Raw genomic sequence first — 18,363 nt, 5'->3', positions numbered from 1 at the left:
CCTTTAAGACCCTAGATACTATTCTTTCTGACAGCTTGTTTCTTCACCATACATTGTTATAGTACCCATATCTTCAGTGATCTCTTCATGAAGGCAAGGATCGAGGAGAGCCATGTCTTAAGAATTTATTGTTCTTAGGTTAGGCTGTAATTAAATCCACATCTCAAAATCCATTGTGCCATCTCAAAATCCATTCATGTATGTATGGTTAATACATATATGATTAATTTTAGAGACATCATTATCATGTGATAATAGAGAATATTACAAATCAGCCCTCTGGGGTATATAGTAATTATGTTGATTGTGTCATTAATTTAGCCAATGGTATGGAATTTGAACATTGGGATATTTAGTTTGTTTGTTTTTTTCTTTTGTTTTATTTCTGTGCTCTGTTAACTTATTTATAAATGTATTCTTAATTGGGAGTTAATGCATATCATGTACAATTACTATAACAGTAAGTTTCCAAACATTCTTTTTCTTCCTGGACTCCTTGATGTTGTCTCCCTTTTAGTGTCCCCCACCCCAAACCCATATTCTACTTGCTGTCCCTATTGGTTCATCAATCCTGGGTCTCATATAATGAAGCACAGAAAAACATGTAAGACAATTTCAAGAGGGTGACCTCCAATGACCAACCATCTCTGAAACACACTGTAATTCAAACAAAACAAAGCAAAAATATAGAAAATGCTGAAAACCAATGCAGGTTCAGCATGCATCACATGGGGGATCTACTGGCAAAGTTTTAACAGTTCAAGTCTGATGTATGCCTTTGACGTTCTACACTTGTCTCTCCAGGGCACTCTGTTAGCAACCACTTTCCTCCCATCCCTGAATTGTGGATAGAGGGACTTCCCTGGAGGCTGATGTCCTATGTAGTTCCCTGGGCTCCCACTGTCATCCATAGCCTTGTGCACTCCAAGTTCTCACAGTTTAGACTCATACTAATCCCTCCATTGATTTTGGATTATATCATTTACAATCCTTTGGTCATTGATGACCAAATGCCAGACACTTTTATAGTACACTTATCTTCAGTGATCTCTGTGGTATTAGTTGGCATCTTACTTAGATGGCTGCGTTTTCGAGAGGAGCCTTTAAGATACCACATACTATTTTATCTGATAGCCAGGCACCATCTCATTTATTCACCACATTCTGCTATAGCACCAGTATATATTCTGTGTTCTCTTCCCAAGGGCGAGTATCAAGCAGGGCTGTGATGTAAGAACTAATTGTAAAGCACTGCTGGGAAAAGAAAATTATACAGCACACTCTGGCTTCAGACTACAATACATGAATTCTTTACTTGTACATATTAAACTCTTAAGTGACGGGACGTTATGTACAGGAGTAGTGGAGGTTGGCTATAGGGCAAAACTTTCAACGACTCTTATTCACAAAAACAGAACCATGTCTACCAGGCTGGTATATGCCATAAGAAAGCAAGGAGAGCATTAAAATAGTAAATGTATGGTACTGGCAGGCCACCATTCATTGAACACCCTCAAAGCAAGATATCCAAACAAAAGTCCAACGCCCTCCAATTCTATAACTGGGATAGCGTGTGCTTTTTCTCACATTAGGGTAAGTTCAGCTTCAAAGCTAAGGGAGTGTCACTTCCTTGCATCCAGTTTCCTTAGTGGAGTTTCCACATCAAATCCTTGTGGTGTACCCTAAGAATGATATTGTGTACCTTGAAAGGACAGAGCCACAGGAGCCTAAAGCACAAGGCCTGGTTACCCAGAGATAGAAACTGTACAGAAATGTCCAAAATGTCCAATTAGGCTCATAGTACTGGGCTTATTCTCCCCTTGGGTTTTTCCTCCTGGTGAGAGTTTCCTCTGCCAGGTTTAACCCCCAACAGAAGTGTAATAACTTTCTCCAAGACATATTGTCCCCTTTCCCCATCTTGACTTGAATTTCCAGTAGGATTCACTTATCCTTCTGGCAGGAGTGGCTGTTGATTTGGAGTGACCTTAGCACAATATTGTATGGCAGCAACGGAATGGCCTTCTCTCTCTCGCACTCATCTTGACCCCAGGTGAGGTGAGGTCTACTCTGTCAATGCTGTTTTTATGATGTGCATATAAAGGAGGCGATACATGGTTTGTGGGCATGGGGAAAGCTGTCTGCCTCATTGCTTGGGAGACTGGATTAGAAGATCTATGACCTGAGGACAGAAGCCTGCCTTCATCTTGGTGTTTATCCTTAGGCTCATGTACTCGATCAATAACTGTCCTGTCTGATTGATTAACTTCACTCAGTGTGATGATTCCCAGGGCTTTTAATGCCATGAGGTGTTTCATAGTTCATTGTTGTGTTTTAGGGATGTAAAGTATTCCACTGTACATATTTACCAGAAAGTCGATATTTTAATCTCTTCTTTTATTGATAGGCATTTAGGCTATTTCCAGCTTCTTGCTGTTGTGAACTGTGCTGTGATGAACACAGGAAAGGCTATGTCTGACTGTGTGCTGTCTGTAATGTGTTTGGGCCATGTGCCTAGCAGAGGTATTACTGGGGCATATGGTAGATTTATTCCCAGTTGCTTGAGCACTGTAGCAGTTTCCTCAATGCTTGCACAGATTTGCAAGCCCATCGGCAGTGCATAAACATTCCAGTCTCTCCACACCTTTTCCAGCATTTGCTGTTCTCTGTTTTTTAGAATTATGGTAATATCTCATTGTACTTTTGATTTACTTTTGCCGGATAGCTAGTGATTGTGGAGCATATCCTCATGTTCTTAGTCATTTGCATGTTGCCCTTTGTAAATTAGCTATTCATATCCTCTTCTGGTCTTCTAATAGGATTATTTTTCTCTTGCTGAGGTTTAGCAAATTCTGTAGATTTCAGTAGTCCTTTTCCCATTGTGTCATTCCTAAAGGTTTTTTCCCCAATCCTTGGGCTCTCATTTTACTATATTAATTGAGTCTTGATGTACTTAAGTGTTTTCTGTTTAATAGTTCAAGTCTATTTTTTCTTTCACCACATATGCTTCCTTTATTATAATTGATAGTCTGTTGGGTTTATGTTCAGGTCACTGATCCATCTTGAGGTAGTTTTTGTGCATGGAGCAAGGTATGGGATCTGTTTTATTCTTCTGCAGATGGATACCACATTTTTCTGTCACTATTTGTTGAAGAGGGTATTCGTTTCCCATGTAATGTTTTAGGTATTTGTTGAAAATCAGTTTCCTGAAACGTTTCTTTCTGGGTTTTCTATCCTGTTCCATCGGTCTATGTGTTTGTCATTTATCAGTACTAGAATGTTTTGACTATAGCGGTTGTGTAGAGGTTTTGACATCAGATAGTGACCAAATTAATAGGTTTTCAAATTTGTTCTTTTTGAGAAGATTTTTTGCTTATCCTGGGCCTATTCTCTCTCCACATGAAGTTGGTCATTTGTTTTTGTTTTCATTTCTTTAAAGAATGAAGTTGAGATTTGGGTCAGAATTACTGTCTTTTAGATTGCTTTAGTCAGTGTTCTAATTTTCACACTATTAAGTCTTCCTGACCATGAACATGGGGTGTTCTTCCATTTGGTTTCTCTTTATTTGCTTGTATATCAAAATCAAATTAATTTCTGAGTGCTATCTTGTGTCTTACTACTTTCCCAAATTCCTCAATTGACCCCCTTAGTCTTTTGTGGAGCACCTGGGTTTCTCTCTATATAAAATCATATCATTTGCCGATAGCAAGAGCTTCATTTCTTCTTTGCCCAATTGGATCCCCTATATTTGTCTGTTGTCTAATGGTTTTGGCTAACACTCCCAGTGCAGTATCGATTATGACTGGTAATGAAGGTATTGTAGTTTAGTTCTTGTTTTCAGGAGAAAGGGTTTCAGTTTTTCCCCATTCAGCATGATATTGGTGTTGGATTTCCATATATGACCTTTATTATGCTGAGGGATTTCCTTTCTATTCCTATTTTAAAGAGTTGGGTATTTAAAGTGGGTGTTCTTAGTGTCAAATGCTTTTCGAATATCTGTTGATATCACCATGTGGTTATTATTCTTTGGTTTATTTATATGGCAGATTATACAGATTGTTTTTCTAATATTGAAAACATCCTTGCATCTCTAGTATAAATCCCACTTGGGTCGAGAATTTTTGTGACTAGATTTGTTTGGGAAGAGACCCTGGAAAAAGCTCAGTATCCGCAGCTAAAAGAAGGTCAGGTGCTCACTGTGGAAGAGACCATCAATTGTCCATATGTAACCTCAGGATGAGGCTGCAGTAAAAGAAAACAAGTCCATGAGAACCAAAATACAGCCATAAGCCTATTCCACCTGAGTTCCGCCGACCTTTATAACTATCTCCTCACCATTCCCGGGGGTTCTGGGAACTGCCCCTCCTAGCCTGAGGTCTATTTTTGGAGCTCCCTAGGGGCTTTGTGGCTTTGCTTTGCACCTGTGACTGATCTCTTATGTTCCCTTCTTGGTTCACCCCACTGTGGGGGGTTCCGACGGTCCCTGCCACATGTCCCCAATATTGTCCTCTGCACAGTATGCTCCAATGAGGGGACATGATGTCTCAAGCAGTTGTCAGCCCTAGAGTCCTCTCTGTGCCTTAGCAACTCCATGTAGGGATGTCATCCTCAGGGGTTGATGTGCCAATATGCGTCTAGACCCACTCTCTCTTGGTTTGCTTCCATGTGGGAGTGGAGATTGTCATAAATGTCAGTGAACAGACGAGGAATTATGTATGCTTTTTCTTTTTTTTTGGTCATTTTTTTCTTCTTTTATTCCAATCCTTTGTGTTCTATTTTTTTGGTCTCTGTTATTTTTGGTTTGCCTACTTATGTGATATAGGCATGGGAAACAAGCCTAAGAAGAAAGCAATGGGACCAATGGTTCTGGAGGGACTTGGGTGGAGGAGGAGGTGGGGGAAGGAAGTGCTGAGTGAAGAATGCCATAGACAGGGGAACAACTAGGGAATTAAAAGCAGGAACATGGAGGATGTAGAGATTCTGGGGGTATTGGAGCAACAGCTATCTACCTGAGAGGAATTACTAAGAGGCAGAAGAAGGGTGAGTCTGATGGTGGGGCAGGAGGAAGGTGAGAGTAAACAGAGGAAAGATCCAGGAAGCAAAGCTATGAATAGAGGTATAAACATAGGTGTGTACATATGTAAATATATTAATTCATAAAAATAGAGGTCTTGTTCTATGTGTATATATTTAAATGGAAATACATTGAGGAAATAGACAGATTTGAGGCCCATTCCCAAGCCTTCCCTCAACGCAAGGATACTTTGTTCTAGCAACTTGGCATTCTCTGGTGCTCACCTTCCCAGCAGATCACTGAAGACAAAATGAGTTCATAAGAAAATGTGGTGAAGAAAGTTGATGGTGCTCGGCTATCAAAAGATATAGTGTGTGGGGTCCTAAAGGCTTGATGTTAAACAAATTATCATCTAGCAGAGAAGCAACAAGCCCACATGGAAGAAGCACACCAGCCTGTGTGATCATGAGGAGTTGACAGGACTAGGTAACAGGCATCAGAAGACCCAAAACAAACAAACACACAAATAAACAAACAAACATATTACTGAGAAGGAGTGTAGGTTGAAACAGAGACGCAAAACCCATCTATAAACAATGGGACATCCCCTCACAGAAGGGTCATAAGGAAGTGATGAGTCAACCAGGGCACAGTAGAGCACTGATGAAACACACAATATCCCTCTGGTTGTTTGACGCTTTCTTACCCCCCACTATCATGATCCCAGTCCTGCCTTTTAGTTCTTTAGAGACCAGAGCATGTACACTGACACAGATAAGAGCTCATGACTTAGAGAATCTGGGAAAGATAAGCCCCTCAGGAACAGAAATGGGAGTAGCAATACCAGGAGGGTAGGGGAAAAGTTGGGGAAGAGGGGAGGAAGGGGGAACCGATTGCAAGATTGCAATGATCAATGCACAACCATATAACACCTTCCCCTTCCAGAGGATGAACAACTGAAACCATGGGGCAAGGGAGACAACGGTTGGTATAAGATATGAAAATAATAATCATTTATAATTTATCAAGGAATCATGAGGGGTGGAATGGGGGAGAGAGGGAAAAAAGAGGAGCTGATACCAAGGTCTCAAATGGAAAGTAAATGTTTATAAAAGAATGATGGCAACATATGTACAAATAGGCTTGATATAATTGATGAGTGCATTGTTATAAGAGCTGTAAACGCTCAATAAAATGATCTTCAAAAACAACCTCACCCCCGAAAAACAGAGGTTTGCTGTGTTGGACACTAATGACAGACCTGATGAACTGTGCCAGAACATTCTGTCCAAAAGACAGGAAAAGAAGAAAACATCAAAGTGGATGCCAGAAGAGACCCCAAAACATGCTTAGAATGCGCCCACTTAGTAGTATTCTAAGAGAATATGGGACAAACCATGCAGAAATACAAATACAGGTTACAGTGAATGCAACACTGTGGTAGAAAATCTGACACAGCCACTATGGGGGTGTATTATCCTGAACAAATGGGTGCATTCTGGGGTACCAGCAGCTATTTTTATTATTATTTAAACTTAGCAACATGTCAGCTTTCAATGTTTGAAAGCTTACCTTTCAGTATAGCATACCCAACAGTCTGCCAGACCCATCCCCAACTGTGCCCTTTCAAAGTCAACCAGGTCACATCTTGGCCTACCATTAATTTCTCCTCTGTCAGCCAGCACCCAGGCCACTTTGTCCTTCATGGGAACAGAGTCTGTTCTGCCACTGTTTGGGAATCCCGAGACTATTTGATTTCCATATCCCTTTTTCTTGAGCTGCAAACTAATTTATCTAAAACAACAAGGGAGAAACCAAAGACCCCCAGATTCCTCTGAACCTTTCTCTCTCAGCAGGTGTAGGAACAGTTAAATGTAGACTGGTGTCATATTTATTATCCAATAGAAAATAAATAGCTGGCCAGTCAATGGTTCGAATCTCTCACTTACTTCCTCTTCCTATTTGCTCAGTGAATTGTCATCAAGAAGGATGAGATGCCCTTGTCTCAGAGGAGATTAAAGAAGGAGTGGTATTCACATAATAAAGGTGGGAGGAGAAAAAGAAATCCCCCTGGAGCAACATTGCCAAATTGAAAAAGTGCCCATTGACTTTATCCATCTTGCTGAACTTTCAAAGGGAGGAAGATTTTCCTAGATAACATACACCTCCCAGAATTTCAAGTTAAAAGTAAAGGAATGCTGAGTGTGCTTTCTAACTCATCAGAGATTGACCTCATTTCGGTGCAATGTGATGCTTGATGAACAGTTGGTGGGGGGGGCACACGTGGGGTGGGGGGAAGGAGCCTGTCCTTGCCACTAGCAAGCTCCAGGCCTGAGGTGCATACCAACAAGCCTTCTCTGGAGGTGAGTCAAGGTGGACACATGAAATAACCTGTTTAACACACCCACAAAGCTTTTCGTGTTAATATCGCAAAGAACTTTCTAAAATCCAATGGATTCCTAAAGCTTCATAAGCTCTGAAGGACTGGCACCACCGCAGCTCCATGTGAGGCTAGTGTCTGGAAGGAAGCCATTAGATGGTCTGGTTTTCAATTCCTCAGGGGTGGAATGTTTGTGCACCCACAAAACGAGAGGGCATCATGAAGTCAGGGGCACTCTCAATCTCTGATGAAACCTACAACCTGTGACTAGGGACAAGAACACACAGAGAAAAGGATGATCTCATTGCTGAAACCCAAAAGAGCGCTGGCTGGGTCTACTAGGGCAAAAGGCAACCAACTCTCTAAAAGAAGGACTTCTCCCACATTAACCCCTGCTCTGTTGGGAAGTAAATTACCAAGTTTTTTTAAAAGTATTTTTTAAAGAGTCTATGTGTGAAATATAACAAATGAAATTGGCAGCAATCACAGTAAAAAGACATAGCTCAGAAAACAGAGATCCCTGAGGCAGGGAAATATTTTTAGGAAGTCTGTACCCTTTTCCAGACAAAATTAACCAGTCAAAAATTTCTTACTTGGAATCATTTGAATCCTGGGGAACCTGATTTGCTATGCAGGTATGGTGCTCAGTCTTCATGACGAAAAGAAGATGATTTTCCAGCAAGAGAAAGCACTACAGGTAATATTGAGAGTTGAGGCAGAAAGAATAGGGGTCCTAAGTGTTTGTCACAAGACATGGATTTTTCCTCTGGGACCTAGTCTTTGAAAAGCCACGATAACGGAGGATCTCCAGGGTGAAGCTCACCTAATCACAATTGCACCCTGACTTGCTCAGTGCCGGGCAAGTTCAGCTTCTGGAAGCCTCAATGTCCTCATATGTAAATGAGAATAATAATTTCTACCCTCACGGGGTCGCCAGAATAGCAAATGAAAAAAAAAAATTTAACGTGATTAAGATGCTCCCACCGTCGCTTGTACAATGTATTCTTATCATTTTTGCTCTGTTGTATTGAGTGCCATTGGCTGGATTCAACTCCTGGTGAACATTTAGGGCAGAGTCTATGAGTCCTGTGGGTTGACTTGGGCTATGACGTTTACAGGGGAAGATGGCCAAGTCTCTTCTGCAGAGCACTTTAAACCATGGCCTCTTGGTTAGCGGCTCAGTATTTGATCACGATGCTACAGGATTTCTGTTTACTTGTCCTTAGCCTGCATCCTTCTCAAGTCTTTGAAACCTTTGCAGCACCTTGAGCCTTCCTATCGGAAGGGGATCGTGAGCATTCCCCATTCCCACATGGAGAACTCAGTCATAAAGGACTTCTAGGAGACACACATTAAAAGAGGGGCAGTTTCTACTGGAAGTAGGCTCATTGCTTCCCCCTCCCAGTCACTTCCCTGTCCCAGGAAGTCTTTCTCCTTATTATTACTATGGTTATTCTTCATTGGCAAAGCATAGGCAGCAAATCTAGGGTTAATTTAAAATACCACAAAACCATGCTAGCTCTAAAAGTAAGTCAGGTAGATATCTTTTCATTGATATAAGGAGTTCACTACTACTTGAGATGTTCTAGTGAATTTAATACATCTTTAAAAAGCATATGAAATACAATATGCTTTTGAATTACCTCATTAAGTCCTTACAACAACTCTATAAATTTTATATTTGCCACCCACATGTAACAGATTTAGCTGTTAATGTCTACGTGCTTGGACCATCTAAAACAGGACATGACCATCTTTGGGAACTACTGAATAGACTGATACAGTGGGTTCCACTAGTATGAATTAGTTCTGTCCTGACTGACTTCATAAACTACTTACCTGTACAAATATTCTAGATTGGTTGTAGACAAGGTGGTATATACTCATATAACTTAATGAACACCAGCAGAGCCTTTCCATCTTCCAGAATGCTATCTTAGTTTCTAGAATTATGATTACTTTCTCAAATGGACTTTGTTTGATTTCAAATTTTATGTCCAATAGAGCATCATTACTGCGTCTTTCCAATTTTACTGATACCAATTCAGTGAGGGGGGAAAAAGAGTGTTGTCAATCAAAATCTCCTTTCTCAGCTAGATTTATAAGGCTTACTATATGCTTTCACATGCAAAATGTTAGGCCATACCATGAGTGCTCTTTAATTCTTATAACCATCTGATAGAATTCATACTGTTATTATTCTTGCATATGAAGGGATGGAGGTACAGAGAGCTATAATGGTTGTTGAAATGCACAGAAATAAAGTCAGAGCTGAGAATAAACAGCACATCTACTTAACTACAGATGATGCACTCTTAATGCCTATACTTTATAGTAATGTATTCAGTGGTATAATTCATCTGAGGTGAAAAAAATGTTATTGGTATACTAATGATGTAAGTCTCAACTAAGGGCATAGCTGTGTATGGATATAGGTGTCAACGAATGATTAGCAAACTCAAAATTGGCATTTTCATATATTGTTTATCCAATGTGAATGCTGTATCTTTATTGAAGTATGAGGTGCATCTTCTCCAATATTTAGGATTAATGGCATGTGCCATTTCCATCATGGACACATAAAAATACAAGATGAAAACACGAGGAGCTGATGCCAAGGGCTTCAGTGGAGGGCAAATGTTTTGAGAATGATGAGGGCAACAAATGTACAAATGTGCTTGACACAATGGATGTGTGTATGGATTGTGATAAGAGTTGGATGAGCCTCAATAAAATGATTTAAAAAATACAAATTGATGACATTCCAAAATATGTTGAAATATTGTAAGTCTAGGGAAAAGGTGGTTGGGAGCTAATGGTTAAGCATTCCATGAGCTGAAAAGTTAATATTTCTAAATCTCCCAGACACTTCAGCAGATAAGCCTGGTGTTTGGTTCCAAAGTGTCACAGCCTTAAAAGACCCCCTTCTATGCTATGCACGGGGTCGCCGAGTCAGAATGTGCTCAGTACTAATGACAGAAACACATACTATTGCGTCTTTAGTCCCTTTTCCCTTTGAAGCCCGCTGCCTCTCAAAATTGTACTAACTTAATTATTCTCCACGCATCCGAACCTCAATTATACAAATATAACACCTACCTCCTTTGTTGTAAAAAGCCACAACACGCCATACTTTATGTATAGCAAATATAATTTAGTTAATTTGCAGATAATTAAGAAAGAGGGATGGAAAGAAAGAGAACCGAGAAAAATAGTAAGTCTGAGAAACAGAAAAGCACAGATAAATCAAGAGGAACCACTAAGTGAAACACCATTCAACAAATTATTTAACTGCCAGTAAACAACACACACACACACCACAGATGCCTTTTAGAAGTAGAAAAATAATATCTATTTTGTATAAAAAACATTATTAAATACTGAAGAAAGGTTGCCCAGGACAATGATATTTCCCCTTTTTAAGACTTTGAGATTTTCACCACCTTCCACACACTCAATTGGCTTTTGACAGAAGGTCAAAGGAAATTAAAGAGAGGTTGCATTTCATTCAAAATGAATATGAATGGTGAAGTCCTTATTATCAATGTTTGGGTCAATGTACAAAACCGTTGTAAATGATCATTGATAACCTCTTATTTAAATAACCATTCAGCCGTCAAACTGGATATCAAATACAATTTTAACTCATTAATGTTACACTCGTCCATTTTTCATAATTTTTGTTTGCTCTGTATTGATAAGTGCATCTTTTAAAACTTAAGTTAAGACAAAGACACAAAAATCACACACCAGAATTCTTAGGATTCCCCTGCACCTGTATCTTCTACACAAATTCAACGAACTGTAATCGACTGTAGCTGGGGCCGTCAGACATTAACATTCAGTCTTACCTGTTGTTTGTCCAGGCGCATTCTCTTGGCCGCATTTCGACTCTCGCTCTCACAGGCCGAAGCCAAGATACTCTCAGCCACTGCTGAAGTAAGGTGAGAAGGAATAGGTCGAGACTATAAAAGAAGAGAAAAAAATATAGGAAAATTATTAACAGTATCATTAACGGGACACTGCTATTCTCAGACGCGCTCACAGGACCACCAACGTGTGTAAGAAGAGTCATTTATTTCAACTGAACTTATTTCAATACAGGGAGGAAATGGAAATTGTAAGATGAAAATGAAAACTAGTTAGAGGTTAAAGCTGCGGCTGCTACACAAATCCATCATCCACCCCACAGTTCCATTCTTACAATGAGTTCATTTTGACCAGTAAGCAGAGCTGACTGAATTCTGCAAAAAAAAAAAAAAAGGTCCTACTATGACCTCATGACATGTAACCAAAACTCCCTACCACTGAGTTGATTGAAACCTATGGTGACCTGATAGACCAGGTAGAACTGTTGGGGGGTTTCTGAGACTACTTCTCTATGGGAGGTGACAGCCTCATCTTTGTCCTATGGAGAGGCTCTTGGTTTTGAACCACCAAGCTTTTGATTAGCAGCCTGAGGTGCAGTAGCCCACTATGCCACCTAGCATCGTGCTGTTTTTAACTGCCGCCAGCTCTTCCAATCAGTTCTTCCTGATTCAGCTATAGTTGAGGAAGTGAAACTGTGGTGGACTGCAATTTGCAAAATACGCACGTCTGCACAGTAACAGATAACCGAAACGGGAAAAAAATTATGAGGCAATGACCTGTTCGACTCTTCCTCACCCTCTCAGAGAAGAAGGGCAGCATGTGTGTTATATAGCAACTGAATAGCCTGCATAGCATGCCTTGCTGAAAAATGGCAGCCACGTGTTGCTTTCTACAAAAATCCCATCCCACAGCATGACTTCTGAGTCTCCCATTCCAGGGTTTGGCCCATGGCCCTTCTCAGGCAGATGATTCTTCCAGCTGCCTACACTTGCCAAATTATGATTGGTCCCAGTGTCCATGTCATCAGCCATGACTGAACCAGTTCACACTGATTTGAAGCCTTGACAAACACAACACAACAAAACACAACAAAAATGAGTGGCAGGGATGGAACATAATCATAAAAACCAACAGATGCTCAAACCCTGTTAGACAGTTCTTCTGCGAAATAAGAGTATTTACAGTGTAAGCTCTGATGATTTCGGGTGATTAAGATGCCTTAAAATAACTGCTTTCATAAATTAAAATAAACTGCCCAAGGGCAAATTTAATTTACCAAAAGTTTGGTATTTTAGATGTGAGGCTTGAGTGTGTGTGTGTGTGTGTTTGCCTGTGTCTGTGTGCTGCATACAAATGTTTTGTCCCCTTTTCTAAAATATCAGTAATGTTAGTAGTTTGATAGATAATTGTAAGACTCTATCTTTTATGTAGCCCACACAGAAATTAATTAATCTTCCAACTAAGCTCCTAATTAACTACAAATTGTTTACAACTCTCCATATCATTTGTGATAATCATACAAAAATTTTCTATTATTTCTCCCATAATTACATGCAAATCATCTTACTGAAAGATGAAGTGCTTAATGATATTGAGCATTTTTAATTAAGATAAGTAAATGATAGATAAAAAAATAACATGAAAATTAAACGAGACAGCAAAATTATATGAAATTGCCAAAGCAGGGTACCTTTGGGGAAGCCAGCATTCACAGCGGCATTGCAGCCCTACAGGCATGTTCAAATCTCAGTGGAAAATGTGTACAGCTGTTATTTATTCAAAGCCTCCAAACAACTTAAAAAAAAGTAAATAACCTTGACTACTCCTTAATATACCTGGTTCATTTTGCTAAGTCCTGCATGTAGAAGGCACATCTGCAAATAGAAATTGTATTTTTGACAGAAATAATACATAGACTAGCTTCCCCTAGACTGTGGTTCTTTCACACACAGTTCCCAGTGGGATTTGTGTAGCGTAGAAAAGGACCACATGCAGACCTGGTGTCAACTTGGAAGCATTTTTCTGAAACAGCCTCAGCACGTTCCCTCATGACATTTGCTTCCAAAACAACCTCTGGAGGCAAAAAGCTAGGACACATATTGGGTACAATCCCTACCTAGTAACCCTGTGAGGTCTCTGAAGTGATGCCTAGAAAGCTTGGACAAGAAGGCAAGGCCCCTCCTCTCTGGGAGATTATGCGGGATACTTGAAATACTATGGAAGCAAACGGAAAAGGAGCAAGGCCGGCAAGTGGCAGGGGAGAATGCAAGAAAAGAGGTGTGAGAAGGAAATTACTGGTAGAACTGTGCCTTAAGAACCAAGAAGAATAGCAGGTGAACCAAACCTTTAAAAATATTTGAAAAGAGGAATATAATTTCAAGATTCATGCTAATTCTTTGTTTGATTTTCTAGTTCATTAATATTGAATACAGTAGCCCAGCTCCAAATAAGCTATTAAGCTACAAAGTAAGTGTCTCTTTAAAATATGGCTACTGTTTGCTTCAAAATGATAATCTATATCACACAGAAATTGGGTACATATGTAATGACATCTGTAAAAGATTGAATTGAGTCCCTCAAATTTTGCATTGAATAGCTAACCCCTAGTGCTTAGGAACATGACTTGTTTGGAATAAAAATCCCTGAAGATATTAGTAGTGTGGTAACAGGAGAGAAAGATATTCACCTGAGTTATGTCCCATAAAAAAGTGGAAGAATGATGGAGACGGGCCTAGGGAAGTGGTCACGTGACAAGGAAGTTATACTGCAGTTGGAAGATACGGAACCCCTGCAGCAAACAGAAGCTGGGAAACACAGACAGTTATTTCCCCAGTGCCTTGCAGGGAACACGGTACTGTCCTAAATTTGAATAACAGCCTCAGGTCTGAGAGGCAATACATTTCGGTCCTTAAAAGTCACCAAATTTGTGATAGAAGATCAAGGACTTTAATATAGCTTTGGCACAGGAAAGAGAGGTGCTGGTGTAACAAAGCCTACAAGTGTAGCATGTCTTTGGAGTTGGGTAATGGATGAGGCCTGGCAGACAATTGAAGCGTTTCATAAGTTAAAACCTTGTCACTAAAAATGGGTGTTGGTAGAGTTATGGACTTTAAAGGCATGCTGGCAAGGGATAAAAATGAAGTGAGGAAAGTTGTCTAGCAAGTGTCTGTCACCTTAGAGAATGAATATGTAATATCATCATATAGGTAGAAATGTGGACATGAGTTTCTCATTAAGATTTAAAAGGAATGGTGAACATGCTACTGGAAGATGGAGACAATAATACATTTGTTCTAAAGTGCCTACGATTTTGCCTCAATTGTGTTGGGATATTTTGTTGTGAGTAGCAGAACTTTTAAATGATATGTTTAAAATTTTGCTGAGGAAATTTCAAAGCAATGTGTGGAAGGGGCAGTCAGGTCTCTTCTTGTTTTTATGCATTTACAAGAAGAAAGACATACATTGAGGAATGATTGGTGCCTCCCCCAAATAAAAGTTGAAAGTTGGAAAATGTCAGCCTTTCATGTAGAAATCAAGGAAGCACGCGCCTGAGAGCATATCAAGGGGAGTTTGGACAACTCTTTGCTTGTGTGTGGAATTATCACTTATCTCAGCAGAAACACTGTCATATCAAACTGAGAGAACTAAACCAAATTCCAAGCAAATCCATGACCATTGACTCACTTCTGACTCATATCAACTCTATAGGGCAAGGTACAGCCACCAGTTTTCCCAGACTATTTACAGGAGTAGAAATCCTTGTGATTCTCACAAGGAGTGGCTGTTGGTTTCAAACGACTGACCTTGTGGTAAGCAGCCCATTGTGTAACTACTTCCCCACCAAACCAAACCAACTCACTGCCACAGATTCAAAGCTGACTCATAGCGACCCCCCTGTATGTTTCTGAGTCTGCAACTATTTACAGGAGTAGAAAGGCCAGTCTTTCTCCCTTGATACTGCTGGTGGTTTCGAACTGCGCAACCATGTGGATGGCAGCCCAACTCATAACCACTATACCACCAGCGTTCCTGAAAAGTTCAAAGACAGGATAAAATGAAATAAGACCATTGGGCAGCTGAGATTCCATAGGTAAGGAATAAATTGCTGTAGCTTCTTGGCTATCCACCTCTATTATCCTTCACGAGAAGGAGCAGTGCTCTAGAGGCAGAGAGACTGCCTGCTTGATTCCAGCACAGTCACCTTCTTGATGGCAGGGGCTGGGGCCTTCCCTCTGGTAGGCCACGGCCCTTAACCCACCCAGTACGTGGTCCCAGAGCACTAGGAGGTCATAGCATGCTGTCATGAAGGATTATTCCAAGACCAGGAAACTTAGTAGAATTAGCCCTGCCGAGTTTTAGACTTCTTCGGTCCTTTTACGGCCTTTTCCTTCCAATTTCTGCCTTTAGGAATGGCATTTTCAGTCCTACCATAATATATATATATTACTGTGAATTAGATGGAGGTCCACATTTCAGATAATCAATTTTGTACTCAACAATTTAAGCTATTTATCAACCTTCCAAGAGTGTGCCCTTGGTTTTATTTGTTTATAGCAAACACCTTTATGTTTTTTCAACAACACAAAGGGCCACTATACACATGGAATTCTCCAGATGGAATATACAGAAATCCAATTGACTCTATCTGTGGAAAGAGACAGTGGAGAAGTTCAATATTTTCAGCTTAATGCAGACCAGGGGCTGACTGTGGAACAGACCATAAAATGCTCACATATAAGATCAGAAGAAAGCTGAAGAAAATTAAAACAAGTCCACGAGAGCCAAAATATGACCTTGAGTTTATACTGCTGGGATTTTGAAAATATCTCATGAAGAGATATGATGCATTGAATGCAAATGACAGAAGACTTCATGAGCTGTGGGAGGTCATCAATAACATCATTCATGAAGAACTCAAAAAGTCGTTAAAAAGACAGGCAAAAAAGAAAAGATCCAAGCGGATGTTAGAAGACAGTATGAAACTTGCTCCTAATAGCAGAGTAGCTAAAGCAAAGAGTGGAAATGAAAAAGTCAAAGAAGCAAGTACAAAATTTGAAAGGGCAGCTCAAGAAGACAAACCCAAATATGGTAATGAAATGTGTGAAGGCCTAGAATTAGAAAACCAAAGCAGGAAGCTTATCTTAAATTGAATCAACTCTAGAAAACAAAAACCAAGCCTTGAGTTGTAATCTTCAAAGATTGCTTGGGAAAAATATTTAATGATGCAAGGAGCTTAAAAAGAAGATGGAAAACCACATAGTGACTATAACAAAAAGAACTAGTTGGCAGTCCACCATTTCAGGAGGTAGCATCTGAGCAAGAGCCAATCGTGCTCAAGAAAGAAGTTCAAACAACACTGAAAGCATTAGCCAAAAGCAAGTCTCCAGGAATTGATGCAATACCAATAGAAATATTTTAACCAGCTGACAAAGCACTGGAAGTGCTTAATCATCTGCGCCAGGAAATTTGGAAGACAGTTACTTGGTCAACTTAATGAAAAGATCCGTATTTCCAAAGAAAGGTGGCCTAACAGAATGCTTCAATTATAGAACAAAATCATCGATATCATATGCAGGTAAAATTTGCTTAAGATCATCTGTGCTAGGTAGGTTTATTGTGCCAACATGGCCAATGAACACATGTGGGATTCACTGAAGGGCGGAGAGAGAAGTGGCTTGGCGGGCCTCGCCTGTCTTGCTCTTGCTCTTTGATGATCAGATGAGTGTGCAGCTGCCTTAGCTTGTTCTCTGCCTCCATTTGCAAGCTACACTACCTGTGGGACACCTCACCTGTGTATTGTGTTGCTGTAATTTGAGGTTACTTCAAGACCCGCTTTACCACGCTATTGGAATATACATCTCTTGAGCTGGGGACTGTTGGACCCTGTCAACTGGCTGACTGTTGATGACCTGCCTTGTTGTTCACTGCCTGTGCCCGGACTGACAGTGTATTAGCTGTCTCGAGTGAGTTGCACTGAGCCATTTGTACTGTTTTATCGATTAATTGTTTCTTTCTTATGTTATCTATCTATATAAATACATATAAAACCATTACTGTCCTGGTTTTGTTTCTCTAGAGAACCCTGTCTAATATATCATCCACAACGATCGCAGCAGTACATTGACAGAGTGTGGCCAGAGGTTCTGGCAAGTTTCCAAAAAGGACATGGAGCAAGGGATATTATTGCTGACAGTAAATGAATATATTGGCTGAAAGCATAGAATACTAGAAAGATGTTTCCTTGTGTTTTATTGACGATGTCAAGGCATTCAGCTGCGTGTTTATCCATAGTCATAAAGAACTATGGATAAACTTGAGAAGAGGGAGAATTTCAGAACACTTCATTGTGTTCATGAGGAACTTGCCAGTGGACAAGAGGTAGCTCTGCAAGTAGAACAAGGGCACACTCCCCGGTTTAAAAATCAGGGAAGATGTGTGACACGGTTGTATCCTGTCAACATACTTATTCTATCTGTAGGCTGAGCAAATCGTTAGAGACTCTGGATTATATGGAGACGAATGTAGCTCTGGGATTGGAGGAAGGCTTAGTTAACAACCTGCGATGTGCAGATGACACAACCTTGCTCCCTGACAGTGAAGAGGACTTGAAGCGCTGGCTTCAGATAGAAGAACTCAGCCTTCAGTGTGGAAGACAACTCAATGCAAAGAAGAGCAAAGCTCACAACTGGATCCTTCTCCCTGAAGAAGGACCTCAGGCTTGGTAAAATGGAGGGGCAGCAGAAAAGAGGGAGGGCTTCAATGGCAGCACCCTGCTTTCCAGTGATTTCCACCCACTGTGTAGAAGGTTCTGGTCTTTCTGCCCTCTTTATAGTATTTGGTCTATGGCTTTTGAACTTGTTGTCTTTGTTGGTGTGAGGCGGTTTCCCATCATTATTTTAATTTCAATCTCACAGGATAGCTGGAGCATTTATCTCTTGGCTAGCGCAGACAGTCGTGAGTATTTCTTCATGCGTTTGTTGGCCACTTGGCTGTTCTCTTCGCTGAACTCTTTGTTCGTGTACTTTGTACATTTCTTACTGTTTCTTGTTGAGGCGTTGGAGTTTCCTAAAGATTGCCCTCCCTCCCCCATCCCCCACCCCTC

At 40.4% G+C, this 18,363-nt stretch overlaps 1 protein-coding gene across 4 annotated transcripts in view; it reads right to left on the bottom strand.

Annotated features, from left to right (window-relative positions):
• The window catches only part of NOL4 (nucleolar protein 4), a 418,254-nt gene that overhangs the window by 75,873 nt on the left and 324,018 nt on the right, over positions 1-18,363 (bottom strand). For 3 of the 4 annotated variants that reach the window (XM_075532843.1, XM_075532842.1, XM_075532844.1), the window contains one exon: positions 11,243-11,356. The exons of the other annotated variant lie outside the window; for it this stretch is intronic. In XM_075532843.1, coding sequence (XP_075388958.1) covers positions 11,243-11,356 — 114 coding nt within the window. The remainder of the gene's footprint in view (positions 1-11,242; positions 11,357-18,363) is intronic. 4 annotated transcript variants of the gene reach the window in all.

The sequence above is a fragment of the Tenrec ecaudatus genome, chromosome 15 (genome assembly GCF_050624435.1).
Source record: "Tenrec ecaudatus isolate mTenEca1 chromosome 15, mTenEca1.hap1, whole genome shotgun sequence".
Classification (NCBI taxonomy): domain Eukaryota; kingdom Metazoa; phylum Chordata; class Mammalia; order Afrosoricida; family Tenrecidae; genus Tenrec; species Tenrec ecaudatus.
This window is presented reverse-complemented; position numbering and strand designations above follow the sequence as displayed.